The sequence below is a fragment of the Thunnus albacares genome, chromosome 19 (genome assembly GCF_914725855.1).
Source record: "Thunnus albacares chromosome 19, fThuAlb1.1, whole genome shotgun sequence".
Lineage (NCBI taxonomy): Eukaryota > Metazoa > Chordata > Actinopteri > Scombriformes > Scombridae > Thunnus > Thunnus albacares.
The window spans coordinates 24,013,100-24,023,236 of NC_058124.1; the positions used below are offsets into that span (position 1 = coordinate 24,013,100).

General features: G+C 36.4%; 1 protein-coding gene across 1 annotated transcript; it reads right to left on the reverse strand.

The window, feature by feature from the left end:
* Positions 1-628: 628 nt before the first annotated feature.
* On the reverse strand, positions 629-9,184 carry tapbp.1 (TAP binding protein (tapasin), tandem duplicate 1). The gene is made up of 8 exons (XM_044335989.1): positions 8,972-9,184; positions 7,190-7,381; positions 5,636-5,884; positions 5,181-5,540; positions 4,518-4,841; positions 3,163-3,264; positions 2,889-2,917; positions 629-2,739 (listed from the first exon to the last, which is right to left on the reverse strand). The coding sequence occupies exons 1-8, from the start codon at positions 9,030-9,032 to the stop codon at positions 2,737-2,739; spliced, it is 1,320 nt and encodes a 439-aa protein (XP_044191924.1). The 5' UTR covers positions 9,033-9,184; the 3' UTR covers positions 629-2,736.
* Positions 9,185-10,137: the final 953 nt, after the last annotated feature.

Genomic DNA, 10,137 nt, shown 5'->3' on the forward strand with positions numbered 1-10,137 from the left:
CATTATTATTATATGAATATGAATACAAACATACAAAATTAATGTTATAATATTAAACATCATAATTGATATTAAGTAATGACAATATAAAAAAAAGATTCCTACATACATACACTTGAGTTCAAGCATTAAAAATATTATCAATTTTCAAAACAAATATAAAAAGTAAAACAAAAAAAAATCAGAATTAGAATCAGAAACTGCTTTATTGTCAAGTTAGCCTAACACATACTGGGAATTTCCCTTGTTTTGGTGGTTAAAAGTCAAAAAAAAAGAAAAAGAGAAAAGACAATTACATATACAAAGTAAGAGAAAAATACAACTACCACAAAATGTAGATGATTTAACTATAGCAATAAAATTTACAATTCAAATGTGAAATATCAAAAATGTGAAATACCACTTGAAAAAAAAAACATATTTTGCAATTAATTTAATTTAAAATTGAAATTAGTTATAATCTCCCAACCCTAATATTTACATTTATTAATCAATAATTTTAAATCTTTATCATTAATTATAACCAATTGTTTTATCCCTTCTTTAATTTCTATGTATTACTATCTTCCTGATGAGAATCTTACATGTTTTGACTAGGATTCATTAATAATACTCCAAAGCAAAACTCTACATTTACCATGTAGTTTTATTCCGAAAAAGACAGCGTAAGTCAAACATTCTCATTAATGCTAGCTTACATTTTACATCAAAATCAACAGTCAGGTCATCATGAAGGGTTTATTTAGAAAAAAAAGTCATCCTTGTAGACTTGACAGCAAGAAAAAATATCACATTCATAACAGTCTGTGAAAATACTCCCATATCCCCGTTATGATCCTATCATCAATGTACATGTGAGCATTTTCAGACGATTTGACCAACAATGTGACCCACAGGTGTGATGAACAAGACACTCATTAGCAAACAGGAAACCGGCAGCACGCTTTAAGAAATGTTTTTACTCCCCTAAAAAAGCAGTAACCAATTATGGTTTTTAAACTCTGACACATCTTTTGGATTTTCTCCTAGTGGAATTGTGTGCTCTGTTTGTACCATTTCCTTCACATTTCCTCCTTCACAACACCTCAAATGAAGTATCTGAGTGAGAGCTTCATTCCTACCACAGTTTGGACAATATACAAATAAAATAAAGTAACATGCGCTGTGAATGTCCTCATGACACACATACACATATATAAAAAAATTGTCAGAATATACTGTACATACATTATATTCTCTGTATTTACAAAAACAGGATTCAGTTTGTGGGTTTGGACAGTTTAGTCAAACATTGTTTTTTCTGTCCAGGATCAGTAAAATAAAATATTCAGCCTCTCACAGGGCTCAACTCTTTCTATTCCTTCAAAGTTCATTGTTTCGTATTTTTTACCTATTTTATTATTATTATTTTATACTTATTTTTTTACTTATATGCATCATATGAAAGCATTTACACCTCCTTATCGAAGCTGATTTTTCAACACAATTCAAAATTTCATCAAGTTTCTGGATCTTTTCCAGTGTTTGTGACAAGATACTTTAAAAAGGGAAATTCGATAGGAAAACTTTTCAACCTGGACCCTATTTTCCCATCATTTTGTGTCTCAGTGATTAATGAGGACAACAAATTTTGAAATTGGTGCAGTACTGAGTGAGAGAGCTGCAGCAGGCAACTGCTCCCCATCAACGTACGTCCACTAAAAGTGTTTGTTTTTGCCACTGACAGGCTCAGATTGTTATTATAAGTGTCTGACAACATTATGGAGAGGACCGTACAGAGAAATAAAACTTTTTTCTTAATCTTTTGCTTAATCCGGTCTGTTTGTTATCGTGTCTAACCAAGTCTCACCCAAAGATAAGTCTCATTCTGAAATCCTGCGATAGTTGAGTTGCTGTCGAAATCAGCTACATATTCAGCCATTTGGAAATCGTTCGAATAGAACTAAACTACACTTTCTGTACTCCAACACAACAAACTCCTCCCAGCACTTCTCTCTCCAACTCTGTAACAACTCAACTCTCACAGGATTTCAGAATGAGACTTCTCCTTGAGCAAGATTTGGTTAGACACAACAACAAACAGACCGGATCAAGTGAAAGGTTAAGAAATACTTCTCTTTTTTCTCTGTATGGTCCTCTTCATAACGTTGTCAGACACTTAAAACAATCTGGGCCTGTCAGTGGCAAAAATAAACACTTTTAGTGGACGTACATTGGGGGGGCGCTATTGCCCCGTTGGATTACATTGCCGGCTGCAGTGCTCTCACTCAGTACTGGACCAATTTCAAAATTTTTTGTCCCTATAAGTCACTTAGACACAAAAAGATGGGAAAATAGGGTCCAGGTTGAAAAATACTGAAGTTTCCCTTTAAACAAAACAAGCAAGTAAACAGTAGAAGGCCAGTATGATATCACAGCTATATCCCTTTAAAGAAGAAAGGATCAAAGTAATATCATAACAGGTATGTTTGGATTAGCATTACTATTTGAGCAAGAATGGAAGAAGTATGAGCACAAGCAAGTTTCCCTATGGATCTGTGAAAAACAACAACTCAAAAGTAAAAGTATATAAAGATTTACCACTATGCAACAAGCTGTAAAAAAAATGACATAATTGTCTGCATGAACAAGTGAACAATCACTGCAAAAACTCCACCCAGATATCAAAGCAGACAGGTTAGGTGGTTCAGTGTTGCGGTTTCACAACAGTTGGCTTCTTTCGCTTCTTTACTTCTCTTACTGCAAGTGGAACAAGTTGAAAGTTATTATTGAGAGGAGAAACACAAAGGAGCAGCTGCAGTGTTATAAAATTATATAATTAAAAAAAGGAACAAAATGAACATCTATGTAAACATTTTGACTATTAGTATTTGAAAAAGAAAAGTTACCTTGTCTTTTTTGTCAGCCTCATCTGAGCCTAAATACAGTGAAACAAAATACAACAATTAGATAAAGAAATTAAATCAACACTATGCTTGAAATATCTTACTGCATCTTCTTTAAATAGTACAACATATTAACCCATACTAAATATTTTATGTAAATAATAATGCATCAAGCCTTCTTGAAGTTTGAAATGATTAGATATGTGCAGAACATTAATAAATTCATGACTTATTATCATAACATTTTTCTGGTTATTGATTTTGTATTATTTGCTACCTGAGCCGGTGAAGGTCCAAGAGACAAACTTGATGAGACCGTAGAGCACCAGCGCCACACCAACCATTGCCATTGAGTCCTCAATGGACGGAGTGCTGAACCCTGAGAAGACAAAAGACAGAAGTCTTAATTTATCCACTTTTGTCAAGCTTGATAAAACAATTTATATAACAATTTCACAAAAGGACAAAATTCTGATTACTGCCAACATTTAATACTGCACAAAAGTGTTAAGATTCCCTTATCTCAAATAAAATTAGAATTTAAAAGAAGATGCGTTTTGCTACTCATGTTTTACTAACCCTTAGCTATACAGTATATGGTTGATATAGTTGAATACCAGTCATCTCAAGTATATGTCAAAGTCATATAAGATGCATTTTCGACTAAATACCTTTAAATTTATAAAACTATGATATTTAGTCTATGGCTGCTGATGCTTTCATATGTGTTGTATGTAACATAGTATTATATGTAATAAGAGGCGCAATGATTAGTCAAGTAATTGATCGACAGAAAATTAATCACCAACTATTTTGATGATTGATTAATCGTTTTTTAAGAAAAAATATCCAAATTCTGATTCCAGCTCCTCAAATTTTCTGGTTTCTTTAGTCTTCTATGATAGTAAACTGAATATCTTTTGGATGTGTTGCTGTTTGGGGAAAGAGAAAACATTTGAGGATGTCAACTTGAGCTTTGGGAAACAGCAATTTTTCACTATTTTCTATTATTATATAGACTACACGACCAATCGATTGAGTAAATAATCGACAGGTTAATCAATAATGAAAATAATCAGTAGTTGCAGCCCTGAATGTAATCCAAACCCAGGGAAGGAAAAAACACTTCATTGGATATGACAACCAAGCAGGTAGAGTTATTCACTGTTCATTAAACTCAGTTAACACAGTCAAATACATTCAGTAAACTGAATCACTTAAGTGTAATGCAAACTTTAAAACCAGGAAAATACAATACAAGACAACATTTAAGCTACAATATATCATAATAACCAAAATCCCAAATAATACCTGGTCTCATATCACAGTAACAGTTGTATATTGATATATCTCCCTTCTCTAATTCACCCATTGAAACCTTGGCCAGCAGCTCTTAAACATACCGAATTAAGTCTTATTTGTCCTCAGGGCTTGAAGTAAAATATGAATTATAATATTTAGCATCTTGATGGACTTTTTTACCTCAACACTTAATAAAGAAAAACTTTTTTCTTTAATGTCACAGCCTAATCATCTCTAAAACACAACTTTTCTTTCTGTGTTGTTGCCAAAACAGCTTGATAAATCATTTAATGCCTTTTTTTAAAAAAACAACCGTATCTGCCACATTACCAATGACATTGAGGGTCACGCTGGCCCGTCTCGTGCCTCCGGGATGGACACCCACACAGGTGACCTCTCCTCCTCTGCCCAGGTCCAGCTTGGATGTGTCGAGCTCCAGCCGGGTGCTCTGGCTGAAGGTGCCATCCCAGGCCTGCCTGTGGCCTGTTACGCTGCCGGATCCCAGAGGCCTGGATTTCCCATCGGCATCTTTGAACTCCCAGCTCAGCTCCAGGGAGAGAGGGGCAAAGCCGGATGCGTCACACTGGACAGTCAAAGTCTGGCCGGGAACAGAGATGGGCAGAGGGGAGGGGTGGATGGACAGGGATGGGGGTTCTGGGTAGAAGGGAAAAGAGTGAAGGAGCTTATTAATCTTTTTTCTGAGGCTGTTTAGTTTATTATGTGCTCTCAACTAATTGGTTTATTTCAGTGTCCCTTGAAACCAGATACTAAAGAAAGAGATAATGTCTGAAAGAGTATGAATGCCATCATGGACAAGGACATGAGTTCCCCTGTTAAGCACCTCTAGACTTGCATTAATGCTTCAGGGAGAGAATATTTCCATGTGGTCAAAGAAAAGGATCAGAATGAGAAAAATAATCTAGAAATTACCATTTTAAAGCGTGCAAGTTTGTCTTCTGATCACACAACAAAACGCACAATCTTTTCCCTCACCTACAATGTCAAGCTCCACCGCCACCTGAGCCAGAAGGTACGGCAGATACACCGTACAGATGTACGTCCCAGAGTGACGCACTTGAGCCTCCTGCAGGATCAGGGATGCATTTCCCTTCTCGTGCAAACTGTCAAAGTCCAGCGTGGCCCCTTCCTCTTGTGTATCAGCCAAACGGTCTGCCTTGCCGTCGTAAGCCAGAACCAGTCGTCCATCGCCTCTGAACTGGTAGCGCCACTCGACGGCGAAACCAGACCCAGATAGAGGCGAGGAGGGGTCGACCCAGAAGCCGCAGTCCAGCAGCACCGGTTCCCCGAGTCTAGACTGCACCGAGACTGTTTTACTGGTCACACTCAGGATCACTGAGGAAAGAGACAGTGAGGAAGATAAATTTAAACTACCACTTCTATCTGAGATGAGATAAAAATCATGAATTCTTCACCATCTTGATCATTACCGTTGTACTCTTTGGTTGCTGTCGGAGCACGCATGATGCTGGAAACACCCAGCTGTTGGTTGAGCCCCTGAATGGCTGTTGAAAACCAATCAGCTTGCAGGTATTTGGGGCTGACGGCAGAGTCTGTGAGCGGAGCGACCCATTTGAGGGTGGAGATCTGCGGCAGGAAGGGGTTGATCTCACACTGGGGCTTCTTCACAGAGCCTCTGGGAGGGTTGAGAGAGTGGTGGCAGAGAGTGGCGGCTGGGTCTGAGGACACAGGAGTCAGAACGGTTATATGTACACATTGTAATACGAAAAAGTATGCAGAAAGTTCACACATGTTCACTTTGTACTTTGGGTTATGATCAACCATAACCGCAACATTCCTCTTCTCGAGTCCAGCCGAAATCACAATACTTTTTTTTTTCTTTTCAACAAAGTAATTTCTGATAAATATCTCATCAAGTGTAGAAGCCCTAGCTGACAAATTCAAGTTCAAGCCTGGAAGAAAATCAAACAAGTAAATAAATAAATGAGGTAAAAGCCATATTTATATTGCTAAAGCTATGATAAGCAAAGAAATCTAAACTATAGATGTTTGAGTAAATGACTCTATCAATAAAAATTCACAGAGAAAACAATAGAGAATGAAGAGAGTACATATCAGCTGCATTTGAGTGCAGTACTTGATTAAAAAACAATCAACATCAAGACATCAAGTTATCTCCTTTACTTTTTGCCCCCACAATGAAATATATCAGAGAAAAACAATTGTAGCTTGAAGTTTAGACAAACACACTTCCAGTAGGGAAAGTCAGTGGAGAAACTGAATAAAGATCTTTCAATAACTATTGTAATGGATGTCTTTAGCAAGGCAGTTTGCACTGTGGTCATATTAGGGGTGAACCAGGGGCAAATGCATGCAAGTCTGAAGGAAATAGGCTACTAAAAAGGTGAAATAATACTCAGGTATAGTAATGATTTTAATTGATCATTAGCACTTATATATCTGTGGAGGCTTATAAATTACCTTCCAGTAAGAATGCTGCTTCTGAAAACACATTTGCCACACTTACTGTATCTACACACAATGAACAGCAGAGAGCATGGACGCATACACATGTAGGGCTGCAACTAGTGATTATTTTCATTATCAATAAATATGGAGATTATTTCCTGAATTTATCTATTAGTCGTTTAGTCTTTAAACTGTCATAAAATGGTGAAAAATGTCCAAAAGCCCAAGATGTAACCTTAAATGGCTTCCCCCCCAATCAACAGTCCACAACCCAAAGATATTCAATTTACTGTCATAGAAAACAGAAAGTATATTCATTTAAGAAACTAAAACCCAAGAATTTTTTTCTTAAAATGACTTAAAATGATTAGTCCATTATCAAAATACTAAAATTTTATGTCGATTGACTAACCGATTAATTGTTGCAGCTCTACATACATGCATGCAAAAATATTACCCATATATACAGAAGGCACCATGCATCACTCTCTCACACATCTAAATAAATGTGCAGTTACACATCCTGTTCAGTGTGTCACTCATTTTGAACTAACCGGTAACAAAGTAGACTCTGTCGGGGTCGATGTCGGACGGAGCCTGTTGGGTTTTAGTACTCTGGCTGTGAGCGTCTGTCCCGATGTAAAGCAGGGATTTTTCTTGGGTCGTAGCTGCAGTTAATCCTCCTCCTCGACCTGCTTTCTCCTGCACAAACCAGCACTCCATCACCGGACAGCTGCTGCTGCAGGCTTTAGAAAAAAGATTTAACAATATATCAGCAATCGATAAAAAACCATTGTGAAACACTGAAGGTTATATTGTACTGTTGGTTGTTGTTTTATGAAATTTTTGTGGTATGTTTGTTTGAGCTGTTTGTGTTTTGTGCCGCTTTGCATGAACTTTGTTGTTCAGTTTCGTTTTGTAATGTGTGCATATGTATTGTTGAGTCTTGTGCAGTTTTATTTGTATTTTACTGTTGAGTTTTATGTATTTTAAAAGCCCATCTAGGGACAGGCATTGCTTAGACTATAGATGCAGCAGTATGTGGCATAAGTTCATGCTATATACTTGTCCCTATACAAATAAACATTAAATAAATATATATAGTTCCTAGAAATTTCTATTTACCAGTGAGACACTCCAGTATTTACCATGAATCAGAATTCAGCTTTGAAGTTTATCTTTCAAAACTTCTTTTTTATTACAGACCTACTATAGATCCTTAAATAAGGTGTGTTATAATAGCAAGGGAGAGTGTAAAACACACAAAAAGGAATTAAACACCAAGTAAAAAAAAACAACAAAACAAAGTATAGAGGGTATTATGACTATAGCACTGAGTGCTACATGCTACATAAGGCCTGAGGGGAATATAAAAAAACTCTGGCAGTTGAAAATAAAAGTAAAACTGTGATCTCTTGGGCAACCATTAAAATTGCGGCTGTTGTTTCCCTACAGGATTTCTAAATGTGACATTTTGAAAGACTGGGAGGGGTGATACACTTTTATCATTTTTGTAGGTTCCATCATTTTGTTCTCCTCTTATATCCAGTTTATTCTCCTGATTTTTCATGTAAATGTATACGAGCTTGGAACAAGATGTCTGAGAAAATGGGCAATATTTTCTCAGAAAGTTCCGATTATATTTCCAACTTTTGTTATCTCGCTATATGTTATTTATGTGTCATTTATGAATTTTTGTTGTATTAATCGATTCATTAATTAAAACACCGTGAGCAGTAGACGCTGGGTGTAATAACAGTTTTTCGGCCACGAGAGGGCGCCATGCACTACGCCCCCCTGAACGCTTCACTCCAAACACCCTTTAAATATACCGCGATTTTAGGTTCACCAACGTTAAATAGGAAATGTATATATTGCTAAGACATTACTTAAGATATTTTCCGACGTGAATGGGTCTTATGCAAAATTCGGCATACATATAGTTGAAAAATAACAACAATTTACTCTTTTTTTAATAGTCTGAAATCTCTCAAGTTCAAGTTGTTTTGTACACTTTCATCCCAAATTATAATAGACAGCTGTTTTTCTATGTTTGGATTTTGCCGAAATGATGTATGACTCCTATGTGAATGCAAAATCTGTTGCAAAAATATTTAATATCCGCCAAATATGCTGCAATAAACGATATGAGAGTTAACCCTAACTATGCCCATTTTCTGGCGGAGTCTGGGTTAATTATTTCATTAAACGAGAACAAGCTACATCTGGCTTTGGCCTATAACATTAGATATACTTTTAAGCACGAAACTCGTCTGTTTCGTGTAGTTTGGCAGCACTGCAGAGCAAAAAGTATCGAAAGAAATATCCCAACTTACCTTGGACGAAGCAGGCGACTGCAACCAGAGAGAGTTTGTAAATTGTAGAGAAGTCCGTCATGTTTGTCGGTATTTTTCTTGTGTTTCTCTGCTTTCAGGTGTTTATCTGCTAGTATCAGACAGAAAAAGTGGCGTTTAGATCGGTGGTATTCCCCTTCAACTCCAGGTTCATTTTGCTTTCACTTTTAGACACGAGTCAAGTCAGACATAGAAAAAAACCCAAGTTCCGGTCGTTATTTCAGAATAAAAACGCCACAATCAACCAGAATCGGAATTATTGCTAAGCAGGTAATCAATAAATATACAATGAATTTGTCTTGGTATTGTTGTCAACATTTAATGACCTAAAAGGCAAGTTTATTTGTATGACACATTTTATACATCAGGGCAGTTCAAGGTGCTTTTGCTTTGCATAATTCATTAAAAGAAAGAAAAAATAAAATATTACAATGTATATTAATAATGGGAAATATGCAACTGAAAAATAAATCTAACCGGAAACTGAGACACAAAACCTTCTCACCAGAAGTTGAAAGCATGCTGCCTGATGTAGTTTTATAGTTTTTCAGCTCTACAGGTAGATGGCGCCCTCTGACAAGCAATAATATACCAGGACTAATATAACATGTGGACGTGTTCTAGTATCTTTATGTGTCCTTCTTTGCCTCCTTGGTTTTTTCCTCTGCAAAAACAAAATCTGTAACAAAGATTTTTCATGACTAGTGTTAGTTAGGAGTGCTCGGGACTTTTTTTCTGTACATCATGACTCCTTTAATCCAGCAAATGGAGATTATTGAGACGCAAGTGGACATATGAGGCTGCAAGCTTTCAGGAGTGGAATCCAGTCTGTGACAACGGAGGTCAGATGAGGACAAGAGAAACAGAAACACACATACAGTTATTGACTAATAGCAAGATGAATTACTGCACCATCACCCCAACCTTGCATCACTCTCATATTCAGAGAGCAATATATGTTTTAAAACATGCAATTATTGTTTTTTTTATGATAATCACCTCTAATATTTCCAAATAATCTATTTACCAAATATGTTATTTCTCTTTACATGGTGCAGCTTCTTATAGATTAAAAGCCAATTGCACACACATAATTAATGACTTTTCGGTCTGGCATCACTCAAGTGTTGCTGGTGCTCATCTTTCAT